General features: G+C 41.9%; 1 protein-coding gene across 1 annotated transcript; it reads right to left on the bottom strand.

Moving 5' to 3' along the window:
* Positions 1–705: 705 nt before the first annotated feature.
* ccdc92ba (coiled-coil domain containing 92Ba) lies at positions 706–14879 on the bottom strand. The gene is made up of 4 exons (XM_051078957.1): positions 13582–14879; positions 13100–13240; positions 8076–8123; positions 706–5606 (listed from the first exon to the last, which is right to left on the bottom strand). The coding sequence occupies exons 2-4, from the start codon at positions 13230–13232 to the stop codon at positions 4882–4884; spliced, it is 906 nt and encodes a 301-aa protein (XP_050934914.1). The 5' UTR covers positions 13233–13240; positions 13582–14879; the 3' UTR covers positions 706–4881.
* Between the last annotated feature and the right edge of the window lie 57 nt (positions 14880–14936).

Genomic DNA, 14936 nt, shown 5'->3' with positions numbered 1-14936 from the left:
TTCATAATATCCAGGTGCTGACACCAAAACTGTGATTTCTGTCTCTAACATCAACACTGTCCCTTTAAAATCGCTTTCATCATTATATTAAGAAAAGTATGTTTCAAGCTCTAATTGTTTCTTGGTCAAGGATGGAGAAAAAAGTACAGGCAGCAGAGAACAGTGTTAGGAGTCTTACAGGAGGTAGAAGCTCCTTCTCTTCTACAGAAAATAATAGAGAAAATGAGGCTGGCCTCAAAACTTTCTAATTGTACTTTTATAAATATAGATTGGTCAATGTGCATATCTATCTATTGTCTTTAATAATTATTATTATTCACACTGAATTACTTAATGTAAAAGATAATATGTATGGAAAGTGAAATAATTTTAGTACCATGTTTTCACAGTGAATACTTTATACACACACACATATATATATATATATATATATATATATGTGTGTGTGTGTGTGTGTGTGTGTGTGTGTGTGTGTGTGTGTGTGTGTGTGTGTTTGTCATACGTGTTTGTTGAAGGTCTTTGGTTAGAGTGACATTATATATATATATATATATATATATATATATATATATAGATATAGATATAGATATAGATATATAGATAGATAGATAGATAAATGATCCAATTCTATATTTCTGTGACAACACAAATCATTTAATCACCTTTAGATATTTTCTCTGGTTCAATAACAAGCAGGCAGCAGACTAGACAATCCTTCATTTTATTCCAATTATGTGTATAGTAGATCACTATAGGAAGCTAACACAGTATATGCGGTAATCAGTCAACAGCTTATGCTCGCCCACGGACCAAAAACCATACAAAGACCCAGAGCAACACCTCTCTGCTTTTCATCGTTGGGTACCACACAGCGTTATTGCTAGAGACCACATAACATGTCGAACAAGATGTTTCATGATGCCACATACTGAAATGTTTCTGTAAGATTCAAAATAAAACTCATTGACCTCAACCAGGACAAGACTAAAGGACAGAGATGATTCTGCTGCTGACATTTGTTAGCATTATAATAATTATTATTATGAGGATTAGTGTTATTATTATTATATAGGCGTTCAGAAAGATGGAAGACATTCTCAGTGGGTGTGAGTAAATTATCCACTGGCTTTGCTATGTTTGAGTGATGCTAGATATGGTCTGCAAATAAGGAAAAAAATTAGGCAGTGGGTTAAGATTTTCTCCCTTTAACTGAAATATTCATGAAGAGACATCTTCATTAAGGCATCATACCACTCGTCTCCATGTTAATTTTAGTGGTGGGCCTCTTTGGCTCATTAGCGTTTTCCCTCAAAGCAGACAAACAAGTCGTCAGTCTCTGAGTTGTACACACTGGAGCAAAGACACATACAGCAGCCAGTGTTTGATTATTTATCCATGATGTTGCATTATGCATTATACCAAAGCACAGATTATTTAAAATGTGAAATGATGATTTAATATGGTGTTAAACTGATTATGAAGGGTGGATGAAGAGATTAATCTACCTGCTGCTTCGTTTGGATGACAAGTGGAAGTCATGAAGTCTAACAGTCTAAGTTCAGGGTTCCTGTTGAGGAAAAAAATGTTTTAAACAACACAGCTTCGTACTTTTATCCCCTACTGTCTCATAAAACTTAAGGAGGAATAGTGCACACAGTTACACTAATGGCTTACCAGCTGAGAGGTGAAATAAAAACCCTCGTCACATTTGCATCTTTGCTAAAAAAAGAAAAAAAGAAGACAAGTTCTTCACCCAGACAGTCTCATGTGGCATAATAATATGCCCATCTGCTTCACATACAGCACATCCTTGGTTCCCCTACTTGGATATGCCTACTATAAACTGTAACATAACAATTAATCATGTACATATTCAGTGACAATCAACAGAACCTTTGGAAATCAATCAAACAATCTGTTAGACAATTCAGAAAAATATTAAGCAAAACATACTGAGCTCAACAATTACAAAATACAAAGTTAAACAATCGTAAAATCTTATTTTCAACACCTCGAGTGTACTTAAACCAGTTGACATGACCTACCAATAATATATAAATATATTGATATATTGCTTTATTGAACACTTACTTCTAAAACATGATCCTAAACCTCTAACCAGAAGCTGCAGAGGGCGAGAAAAGCCTCACAGCAACTAATCACAATTAAATTCAGTTTCACAGGAAGGCTCGTGTCAGAGATAGCGACTGCAGTTACTGATGTTCAGTTAAGTCGTGGCTCAAGTATCAACCAACTCCCGGCAAAATATTTCTGAATGAAAAATAACTGAAGTGCCACATTACACATAGTTAAACCTTTATATGCAAAACCCTCACAGCATCTTATAAAAGTGTTGCTGAAACAGAAAGACATAAGACTTGAGTAAAGAAATGTCTGATGTTTCCACACTTTGTTCTGACTCCTGTTATTTCTCACATCCTCTATTATAAGGCAGTAATTACATTGGGGTATTGATCGGACGACAGTGAAATCATAATCGGCACTGATACATATAAGCAGTAACAGAAAGAGTATGTCCTAGATTAAAATACAACCATTCAAAGTGTTAATTTAATCTTCCTTCGTTCGCTTTTTTCCCTCCAAGAGGCTATTTGTTCATTGTTACACTAGAGGTCTCCGTGTGCATGTGTTTTGATAACACAGGAGAGACACACACACACTCAAATATTTTTCGACTGAGCCTGCCTTCTTGTCATTTACACAGCTATTTTCTTGGCGTGCGTTTCGACACAGCTACTTTGGGAATTTGTGTAGAACAAAAATGAAACAAATTGAAATCAGACCGTGCTTCAGTTGAAAACCACACCAAAACCTACAACTGTGTTCCTGTTTGTCCATTTTTCCTGAGGTGAAAATAAACCCACCCCACCCCACCCCCCACCCAAACGAAAACAACCTCAAACACGAGTGAGTTGAAGAAGTAGTCGTCTGTGTTTGCGTGTGCGTGTGTGTTTAGTACACAAACCACACCTGAGTGAAGCTCATGGTCCAACGAGTCAGAGTTGATTATCACCTGAACGTGGCCTGTTTATACCAAGCAGTCACTATGCAGAGGAGCAGCTGCACACTCATGCCTCAGTGTGTGTCTTTTTAGTAAAACACACAGGGTAAATGTTGTGTTGTTGAGCCCAGGAGGCAAAGTTTGCACATGGCCAACTCTTTCGTTGACTGACCTCTTGTCCACCAAAGACAGGCACTGATAAAAACGCAGACGGTGCAAATTTAGTTTTTGTTTTGAAGAAACAGTTTACAACTGATATAAAACTGAACTGAAGGATAATTACAAAAACATGTTATGAGAGTGAAAACGTGTGTGTGTGTATTATGTGTGATATGTATGATGTGCATTTCCTGTTTTTGATGCTTAAAAATGTTTTAATTTTACAATGTGCCTGGGGTTTGAAATAATAATAATAACAATAAGAATAATGTAAGTAAAAAGACATCACCTTTAAGTACATTATATTAAGGATGTTTCCTAAAGAAGTAAAGGTCGTCTGTGGTAAAATCATGATCCATTTTTTAATGCTTGTGTCTTGCCAGTTAAAACTATGTTTAGTTTATAGCCCTTTTGCACATCAGACATTATTGCTGCGTCTCAATTCGCGTACTCCCACACTCACACTTCCTGTTTTGAGTGTGTGAGTGCGTTCACACAGACAAGTATCCAAACACTGCACTCAAAATGGTCAAAAGTTGAGATGATGGTTACTTCTCACCCTCAATAGTCGCCATCTTGGCTACACAGCAGAAGGGGGAGGGATCACCAACGTATTTTCAAACTTGTGAAAACGGCAGCCGAGGAAAGACGACAGAGGGCAGGAGAGAGTAAAACAATCACTTTTAAGTCAAGTGAGCAAATTAGTTGGCGGACATTTTGGCGAGCGACGATCGTGGTCACATATTGTGATCGTCATTTCCTGTGAGTGCACGGCAGCCGTGTTCAATTTAAGACCACACCACCACTACATGCAAGTGTACTAACTGAAGTAGTCGATTTGAGACAACTGTGTTCGACTTAACTTGAAACACGCAGGTATTACTAACAACATGTGCATCCTGGCTCACTAACAAGACCGACTGAGACACCTAAATGGAATGAAGCCATTGTTACTGTCATTACTAACACCTGCGTGTCTCCTGTCTGCTGTGAAAAAGGTCTATTGTTGCTTCACAATCATTACTGACTGTGATTTAAAACTGTGTTTCAATCTGTTTTCTCCTTAAATACAGTTTCCTGTTGTTGGCGTCAATCAGAAAGTATATTCTGTGGTGTTCAGTGGTCATGGATTAAAAAAATCAAAACAAAAATAAAGTAACTGTAGTGAGGGAAACATATCATTCCTTCCAATCAATATTGTTCTACATGGAGGACTCACACAGGAGGTGCCCACCATGTCAGATATTTTCAGCGGGCCACACAAACATTTGGCCACACTGAGTGATTTATGGTTGGCCTTGAAAGGTCACAGTTGGTCGGGCCACACAGCTGGGCTGTAGTCCACCTAAGATGGCGGCTACCAGAGTCAAACGTACCCTCACCATGAATCTCAAAGGGGTTGCTTTGAAATTAAGGCCCCACAGTATATAGAGCATGTGACACCAGTGTAAACAGATCATTCTAATTTAATGTAAGTCTGACTTAAAGTGACACTTACTGAGTTTTGCCTTGCAAGTTGTTTAAGGTTATATCAAAGTCCATGTTAAAAAAGTTTCTATGGTAAGTGTGATATAATTCAATAGCTAAAACCAGTCTCAGTATCAATTCAGTCAAGGTGCAGAACAACAGTTAACAGCATTAACAGTCAGAAGGAGATATAGTGAACACACTGTAGGTAAAAGCACAGGTCACAGTAGTTGCTAATCTGCCTTTGTCTCAGCAGCAGGGGGCACTGCAGCTGAAGACACCAGTCTGGCAGCTTCATCCTGGGGCTCCACCGGCCCCTCCCCACCCCCGTCCTCTTCCTCTTCCTCCTCCCTCTCTAGACCCAGCGGAGGTTGTCTTTGTGCCACAGTGTGCCTGGAGCGAGCTCTGTGCCTCCGGGGGTGAAGGAAGAGCGCAGGGTCCGGCATGGCCGTGGGCTCCGCAGGGCCCATCACTTTCTCTATGGGCACGCACTCCCGGGCACGCTCTACTCTCGAAGACGCCCTGGCGCTCTTACGCTTGGGTTTCACCACGGGAGAGGAAGGGGAGGCTCCTGACGGCATCTGCTGAGAAACCGAGTTCTGCTCGGCACCGTGCTGGGCCGCCTGACTGCTGGCTCTGGCGAGGAGTCCCTGCCGCTGCTGCATCCGTTGCTGGTGCAGTTTCTGCCTGGCAGCGTGCAGCTGGAAGGAGAGGTACGCCGCCGCCTCTGTTTGTTTCTGCAGCTCCGTGTTGAGGATGGTGGAACAGTGGCTGCGGCGTTTGAGCTCCTCCAGGAAGTGGCGCTCCTTCTCTTTGAGATTGGCTCTGAGGGCTCCCACCAAAGCCCCTTTGTGACTTAGCTCCTTACGAATCTCTCCCAAGGTGCACTCCTGCTCTGCCAGGCGGTTCTCCAAATCCCGACAATGGGTCTCCAGGAGCTCCTCTTCCTCCTGTAACTCTGACACAGAGAAGAGACACAGAGAGAAAGTTAGAGCTTCATAAAATTCATGTGTATGTACACGTTCAACTCAAACATTAACAAAATAAGTAATCTGAGGGCTCACAGTGCAGCAGCAGACAGACAGGGAAGGGGGCCAACTTTGAATGGTGTGTTTACAAATACATTGTTATCCCATAATCCTGCATAGTACACCTTTAAATCAGTGAAACAATCCAGTCTCTAATTTGATAATACTAGCTCGAACATCCATCAAATTTGGACGGTAAATTCAACAGCAGCTACACATGAACCCCATTAAAAGCGAATGCAATCAAATAAAGTCGTGCTGCAACACTACCTTTGTGTTCACACTGTTTCAGAGATTACAATAATATATCTCATAATCATTTCCCAGAGCCAAATGTGACCTCTTTAAATGACATGTTCTGTTTGGCCTGTGGTCAAAAATCTTAAGATATTAAACAGACAAGGCACAAGTTCTCGCATTAGAAAAACCAAGAAATGTTTGGCATATTTGCCAAATTAATGAAGAATCAACCACTGAAGTTGCTGCTGATTGTGTTTTTGTTGATCAATTAAAATCAACTATTCATTTTCACCCTACTGTAGTAGCATTGAGTTGTACTGTATCGAACATTGATCCGGTATTTCAATCAGTTCAAAGTTCATGTCAGAGGAAAGTAAAACCTCCTTTACTCCTTAAAAACAACACACAGTTAACACTGCACTTCAAGTCTTTGTATACCACACAGTGCACAAAGGCTAGTACTTGTAATTCAGTTCAATCATATCATCAACCATCACTGAGAAGACAGCTACAGAGACAGACTACTACTTGAGGTCTTCTCCCCTCTCTTATGAACTTCAACCTCTGTTCCAAGGTCAGGTTTAATGCAGTATACTGCTCTTTTTTTGCTTCTGTAGACAACATTTATGCTCTTTCATTCCAGTAAAATTCCCCAGAGGACAGGGAGGTATGGATGAAAAGCCCTGAGTCAGTGCAGCAACCTCAGGGCTGACTGAGCCCGAGCTCACCAGAGGAGAAGGAGATTACATCCACAGAGGCCGGCGCTGATGTCTCTGCCCATAGAAATAGGGCAATAGTTTGCTGGGTAGGAGAATCCCACAGGGCAGTGGGAGTTTTGGAGGTGAAACTTTTAAGCCTGGGATCCATATTAGGCTTAAATGAAAAAGGGTGCTTCGTGTAGTACTCTGCCGTTTTCCCTTTGATCCTTTTCAGTCTATCATTTTCCTTCTCTATCATCCCTTTCCTTCCATATTCTCCCTCCGTCTGTCCCTCTGAGGACCGATCAGTGTCAGATTTTCTGTCGCCCATCACCGCCACACCCAGGTTGAGCTCATACGCTAACTATAGACTACCTAATGTGATCTTGATTTCCTTCAATACCCATCTCTCCCTCCTCCACGTCTGCAGCTGCCCGCATCCTGCCGCCTCGTCTTTTCCCCTTAATCGCTCTCCTCTCCACCTCTACCTCTCGCTGCCTCTCTCCTTCCACACCTCTTCCTCTCTCTTTTCCTGACTTGAACGTCTCCCTCCTTCTCAGCAAAGTGTGTAAGCGGACACCCCCACCGGGACCTCGAGGGGGGGCAGGGGGGTAAACGAGAGCAGGAAAAGAAAAAAAGAGGATGGATCAATTTGTCAGGGCAGGAGAGGAACAGAGGGCCGGGGCTGTATTGATGGATCGGGGGATAACCTGTCCTGGAAGAAGAGATGAGGGGCGTCTAATGGCTGAGTAACGCAGCCAAGCACAACCCATCCCACCCCCACCCCACCCCTTTTACTCGCTACACACACACACACACACGTTCATACAGCCTTTTGACTCCTCTTTCTCTGGTCCATCTCTAATTCGCTGTGACAAAATGGTGCCTATCTCTGCATCCCTGCGTCCAGACACCACCGATGGTCCTGCAAACGTCAGCTGTGAGCCAAATATGTCGAGGCATGCTGTCTCCACAGCTGCACTCGTACAGCCGTGACCGATTCTTTTCAAAAGGGGGGAAATTTTGGCACTTTTGTGTGGGAAGCAAAACTATTATAAACACACACACACACAGACACACAGGGAAACACAGATGCACTTTGCACCCATGATTTTGGCTGCGTATGGTTTGCCAGAGACTTCCTGCAGCTTGCTGGTGAAGAGATGAGGAGAGAGAGATAGTGATAGGGAGGCAGGGGTGAGGAGGAGGAGGGTGGCTGACAGGGATCTGCCCCCGGGGGGATGGGAGGGTGGGAAGGATAGAGGGAGGCAGAGACAGAGAGAGAGAAGGTTGACTGGGGGGGGGGTTGAGGTTGAGTGCGGTGAAGGCAAACCAGCCCAGAGAGATGTAAACATGTGTCTGTCTCTGTGCCTCTAAACCAGAGGAAGACAACACAGACAGAGAATTATTTCATTATAGATAACTACGAGCATTTAAGGGATTTTTTTTTAAAAAACATACCTATTTGGCTTCTGCCTGGAGGCTTCACCTTCAGCTCACTCGTCAACTCTGAAAAACACAAGACGAAAACACAGGAGAGAGCCATTAAAGAGGCAGAAATATATAATAAACCACATGAAATCAGATTGTTAACTCATAAATATAGATGCTCAGTGGTGCTGAAACGTCTTATTAAAGCTGCGTGCTGACATCTCCTGTTTGCTGCTGCTGGTTAACATAACAGATGCTCGATGCAGTTTCCAGCACATTTTCAGTCAGCTCATCCATAATTTATGAAGCTAAATCTGAAACTTTACATCAAACAACGAGTGCCAGAGACTCGGCCGGTGATGTCCTGTTATTACACTTGTCAACAGTCTGGAGAAAACTTTCTTCAATAAGACATTATTAGCATGATTAGCATTCCTCACTCCTCAGATCAATATTCACTTTAAAAAAAAACAAAAAACTACTGGCTTTGCAATTTGTTCTGAAGGGGCAGCGCAAAGCAAACAAATAGGAATCTAAAAAAGTCAAATAAAATTGAAAATGCTTGTGGTTAAGCTACGTAAGCAGAGTCACATTTATCAAAACATCTGATGTAGGTGAAAAAAAAACAGCTTTTACACAACATTTAATAATCATTTCAACCAAAAGCTGCACTTTCACACTGGAACACTGATGATTTATAAAGGTAATTTGTGATTTTTGCGATTCAGATGCTCTTAAATGAGTTAAAATTTCTGTTGTGTATTTTACTGCTGTGACTTGTGTTTCTTCTGAATACTGGTTCACTCCCTGTGATGTTGTGATGGCTTTAATGTCTTGCATTAGTGAATGGCCTATGCATCCATATTCCCTCTGCCATAAAAACACAGACAGACAGATAACAGACACTCAGCAGCTTTTTCCTGTCTGAATGCTGGAACGAATGATAAAACTGTTTTTATCAAAGACATGATTGTACTTTTTTTTTTTAGTAGTGTAGGAAAGCAATAGAGCTGAATCGTGCTCCTGTGTGACAACGCAGCAGAGTGGTTAGGATTATCCAAATATTACGTGACATGATATCTGGCTCGCTGGTGTTTTTAGATACTGGACGGATTATAGCTCATGTTCTGGCATTACGGCAACGAACGGTTTATGTTTTTGAGAAGATAAAGTATCAGACTGCTGAATGGTACTCGGTTATTAGTGGTGTTGGATTGTCCCTGATAAAAATATTTCAGCTCAGAGTCTCTGGGGTGATTTGCGGGAGGCAGACCGCTGGTCGTGTCTGGCCTGTCACTCATCTCGATGGTCATTCAGGGAGGCCTGACTGCAGGGAAATCTTGACATTAAGCTTCCAGCACACACTCACAGGAATGTGTGTGTGTGTGTGCACTGATTATTAGATTAATGTGGAGTACATTTGCATTTACATTTCATTTTCCCAGAGCCAGAGATGTTCAACCAGCAGCACCAGAAATCAGCAAAGTGGAGATTTTTGGATTCGACTAATTTTATTAAGAAAATATTTGCATTTTGTGAGATAATCTAAATCTCCAACAGCATGTGTTATTTCTAGCCTTTCTTTTCCTCTTGCTCTCTCTGTCACACCCTTTCTCCTTCCCTCTGCAGTCAGCATAACACGCCCACCCATGCAGCTGGCATGAAGAGAGGAGGACAGAGGGAGTGAAGAGAGATAATAGAGAAAGGAAAGGAGGTGAGGAAGGAGGAAAGGAAGGGAAGAAGGAAGGGGGAGTAAACCCAGCTCCAGAAAGACAGACTCCCTGATTGCTGGTTAAGTGTTGAACTGTGACTGCCAAATGTGTGAGGCTTTAATTGTCTGTCGTCTGTTATTATCCTCATTCACTACTGCCAGAAGCATTTACAAAGTTCGTTTAACAGCAGGAAGCCGAGTGTAAGAAATATTTCTTAAAAAAAACAAACAAAAACAGTCAAACAATGAAAACCGGGCGCTCAGCACATTTCAATCCAGTGTGTGTTAACGCTTTGTAGGTCAGGCTTATTTCCTGCAGCCTCACTGAGCGCTCAAGGTTTTTGTTTCATGGTTCGACCTTGAATGTTGCACAGATATCCTGAAGGACACACACACACACACAAATAATTGATTTCTATGACACAGTAAATTACATAAGAGAAAAAGACCCCATTTAAAAAATATTGATTTAGCTCATTGTTCAAGGAGACAGAAAGGTAAGCGCCTTCATGGTGATGAGGAGTTCAGAACAACAACAACAAAAAAAGAGTCAACAATACAAAGCAGACTATACAGCGCCACCGTCAGCTCAACCTTGCAGTACCCTTCCAGGCTACACATTAGCGAGCTGGCAGCAAACACCTATCACACCTACACACTGTGTTGGCCTATCAGCATCCAGCCTCATCACTTCATTTACAGTGTCTCTGCAGTAAAAATACAATCCAACAATTGACTGCCTGTTTATACTTACTGTCAAAATAATATCACCAGCCAAACTCTAACTACAGGATTTCTGACTTTAAATCTGTTAATAAATGTATTTTTGTTGTGGCTGTTCCAGTGAGTTTACTCCCAAAAAAAATCTAATGTTTGTTTCGATCCTCAAGGTCTCCCACATCAACAACAACAACAAAGAGCAGGATATTTATACAGACAAAAAATGACCTAGAATTAGCATAATAATTATGTTCCTGAGAGCTTCTCACGTTGCCTTAAACAACAGACTTTCCACTCTGCCATCAAAGCATCGTAAGGAGCTTTAAAGACGCTCGGCAGAAGGAGTAGATGGTCTTGAGTGTTTTAGTGAGCATGGAGCAATGATGTCCCTGCTTATGCAATCCCACAGAAACCTCTGAGGAATGTGGAAATGAGAGGCTGTGTTATAGGCTGAGCAGATTCATGGCTCCAGCTGCTGCTGCAGCAGGAAGAAGATATATTTGTGTTTATGAGATTTTGAGCAAGGAATGTGATTTTGTTATTAATTAAATCATTTTTATAATGCAAACTATTGTTGTGAAGGTTTAGCCACACTTTGTCTCGTAAATATATAAATATATCGTCAGCTCCACGTGGACAAAAACTGATAAACAGTCAGTAAAAGTACTGAGTGGGCTGCCCCCTGCGCTCGCAGAGGGAGACCCCGTGGAAAGGGAGAGAAGTAAACAGAAACACTCACCCTCTCTCTCTCTCTGTTGGGGTCTTTCTGTCACACACACACACACACACACACACACAGATACACACACACACAGACACATTATAACCACCACGCACAGCTTTATTGACCAGATGTGACTACACAGCAGAGCTACAAAGTGATGGAGGGGGTCGTTTTCACCACAACTGGTCACGTTGGCTCTGAGCCATCTCTGTCTCTTTCTCACACACACATACACACACACATAAACATACACACATGCACACTTAGAACCCCCCACCCCCCTTTCTGTATTTGTTTTACCACAATCCCCTTCATATGGATTACTAAAGCTATGGAATCTATGGATTAACTAAACCATGTTCACACAGATCTGTCTGAGGATGTATTGTGTATGTGTGAGACAATGAATAAATAATGTGTGTGTTTTGTGCGTGTGCCTGCTCCATGTGTGTGTTTGAATTCATACGCTTGTAATAACTTTGTAGCAATACAAAAGAGAGCTTCTCTCCCCTTCACAGACTTCATGTTTGAACTACAACCAGGTTAACGCTACATTCACGTCCCATTGTTTAAACCGTAATTAAGAGCGGCAGAGTGCGAAATCAGGGATTTCTGACAAGATATTTCCCACTTGGTGAAAAGAACTACAGACATGTCGACAAACTGTTGGAGGAATGGCTGAAAATGCATCGCTGCTGGGTGGTACATCAAAATAAAATCCAACACTATATAAGAAATGATACCTAAAAAATCCAAACTAGCTGATTTAAGCTGTTTATCTGGGGTCACTACAAAGTTAGCACCAGGGAAAACCCCCTTGAAATATTGTATCAACGCTCCCCAGTCAGTGTGATGGGTGTTCTTCCCGTTCTTCCTACATTGCATGAATACAGCGTGTTGGGTTTATGAATGTAAGGAAAGCCTCCAGGGAATTAATGAGATTAAATAAAATGTCCTCACAAGTATAGTAATAGGTGTGAGTGTGTGCGTTAATATGCACTCTCCTGATTATATGGACGACCTATCCATTAAGAACCCAAACAGGAAATGATGCAATCTACAGGAATAGTGGCATGACATCACCGTGTAGTCATTGTCTGGCATTGACTGATGGAGCACATTAGATGAACAATGAGGACTGTGTGCACATGGGCTCTATTTGAAATGAAAATTACATTCAGCTGCACTGCAGATTGTAACTACAGAGATATTAAATACTGGTCACACAGTCCCAGAGAAGAAGAAGAAGGTGAAATTCAAATGATTTAATGCTGGATAGAATCATTAGAATATCTGTGTGCAGGCTTGATGGATTATTATAAAGTGAAAAATCCTCATTAAAATGGTCACAGGAACTGTCTTCTTTCCAATAATCCATCAAGTCTGTAATTAAAAACCTTAATACAGCTTCTCTCTGAGGGTAAGAGGTCAATCAGAGGGGTCCTCGCTGAGGAATCGCTTTAATGTGAACTCGTTAGAGCTGAAATGATGGGACAGTTATTGATAGAGGATTTACCTGAAGGTTGACGAATCCTTTCAGTCACTTTTTTTAAAGTAAAAAAGGAGAAATTGACCTCGTTCTGTCACCTCAGACGTGAGGATTTGCTGCTTTGCTTCAGCATACATGATAGTAAATTGAATATCTTTGGGTTTTGGAGTCTTACTTGGACAAATCAAGCAGTTTGAAGATGTTACTTTGGATCATTTTTGTGACATTTCACAGACTAATTATCATTTATCAGGTCATTGATAAGGAAAAGCTCCTACCTGGTAACAAAGGAGTAAATACTTACAGCTTATATATGTTTCTATAAAGCACTGACAGGACAGTAACAACAGGGTCACATGAGTTTCTAGTCTCTCACACACACACAGGATCAGCAGCAGAGTGTCCCTCACCTGAACATCGTTTCTGCAGGGACAGGATCTCCAGGTGGAGACCGTGGAGCAGAGTGAGGTGCTCCTGCCTGAGAAACACCATGCTCCTCTCCACGCTCTCTATCTGCCTGGACAGGCTGCTCTCATCAGCCATGGCCGAGTCTGGAGAGACAGAGGAGATGAGAGGAGAGAGGGAATCAGGAGAGGACGGGAATAGAATAAAGACTTTTTGTTTACTCCACCAGCAGCACTGTGAAGCTTGAACTCCAGCCGACACTGTGAACGCTGCTTTGTGTCAGCCACACACACACACACACACACACACACACAGAGAGAAGTGCAAGTTAAGTATTGAGGTCATGTTGAAGCTATAAATAAGGTATTGATGACCAGGGAAATCAACAGAAACGGGAGAAACCATGCAGCTCCTGCCAGGATGCAGTTAGATCGATAACTAAGTCTTTGCATCAGACTAATAAGTCGATACAAGTGTCTCTGCTTACCTTTAAAAAGATGTTAAGTACCAAAATTTAAGAAATACGATTCGCAAGCGTTATAAAAACGTCCTCCGATCCGGGCATGCTGGCCTCCAGTGCTGGTCCAAATCCTGTAGGCTGCGGCATTCACCCAGAGACATTTTATCTGGAGCGTTAAAGCGTCTTTCAGCTGCATGTGACGCCGTTAGATTAGAGGAGGAAGAGGCTGGATGATAGCTGCGTAAAAATGCAAAACCACCACGACGCATGGCACCGCCGTCTTCTGGCAAAACCGCTCCTTGCTGCTGCTGCTGCGACATCTGCGTCGGGCATCATTAGGATGTTTTCAAATCGCTCGATAGGATGAAAGCTCGCGGAGGAAGTGCGCAGTCCATATTCGACACGCGCACTTTTTTTCGTCCTCCTCGCCCACCGACTGAGACATCAAGCTGCTGTGGACGGCTGCACTGAGGAAGCGATGATGAAAACAAGCCCATCGTGACCAGAACACGCGAGAACATCGTACGACAGAGTCAGCATCACAGCTGATTGGAGGGACCAGCCCTCACCGGCGCTGTACGTAGACTCTGAAGAGAGGATCAATACAGACCTCGTGGGAGTACAAAGGAAAAGTCAATACTTAAATGGCTCGTTAGAAAATAAATCAATGAATAAAAAACTAAATGTGATTGGATTATTATTTTGCTGCAAACCAAGATCAAGTTGTTTATTTTGGGACTCCACACACCGTGATTTGACGGGTGTGATTTCAGCACCATGGACAGAGACAGGCCGAGGATGCTGCAGTGGTTCTCAACCTGCGGGTCGCGGACCTCATGGGGGGCTTCGCAGGAACTCAGCTGTTGGGGTGGGAGAAAAAGTTCCTGTGTGAAGAAAAGGAAGTCACACTAAAAATGAAAAATTTAAATTGCAGGTCAAATAAGTAAAATGTATGTTAGAATAAAAAGTAGTGGTAGGTTCAATGTTCAGATTTTCATCCATAAAATCAAAGAAATTACATCGCTCCCATCTTAATATACCAACACTGAATATACAATTAAATACCCATACATTAAAACCACAGATTAAACAACATGAAACCATATTTGAATCTAAAGTTAATCTATACACATTTTTGTACAAGCTTTCAGTAAATAAACATGAATCCAGCATTTCAGATGTTGTTTAAAGCGCTGAAATGCTCAAAAAGAGGGGGATACTATGTTTTTAGTGTAGTTGAAGATTTGTTTTCAGTAATGTGATTTGTATGTTATGAGATGCAAATACTAAGAAAAAATAGGTTGTACTAGATTTCCTTCCTGCTCAAAATAAACAAAACGGTGGTAACAAAGTACATTTACTCAAGCGTCAGTGAGTGTGAG

This window comes from Lates calcarifer, linkage group LG21 (assembly GCF_001640805.2).
Source record: "Lates calcarifer isolate ASB-BC8 linkage group LG21, TLL_Latcal_v3, whole genome shotgun sequence".
In the NCBI taxonomy this organism is placed as follows: Eukaryota; Metazoa; Chordata; class Actinopteri; family Centropomidae; genus Lates; species Lates calcarifer.
This window is presented reverse-complemented; position numbering and strand designations above follow the sequence as displayed.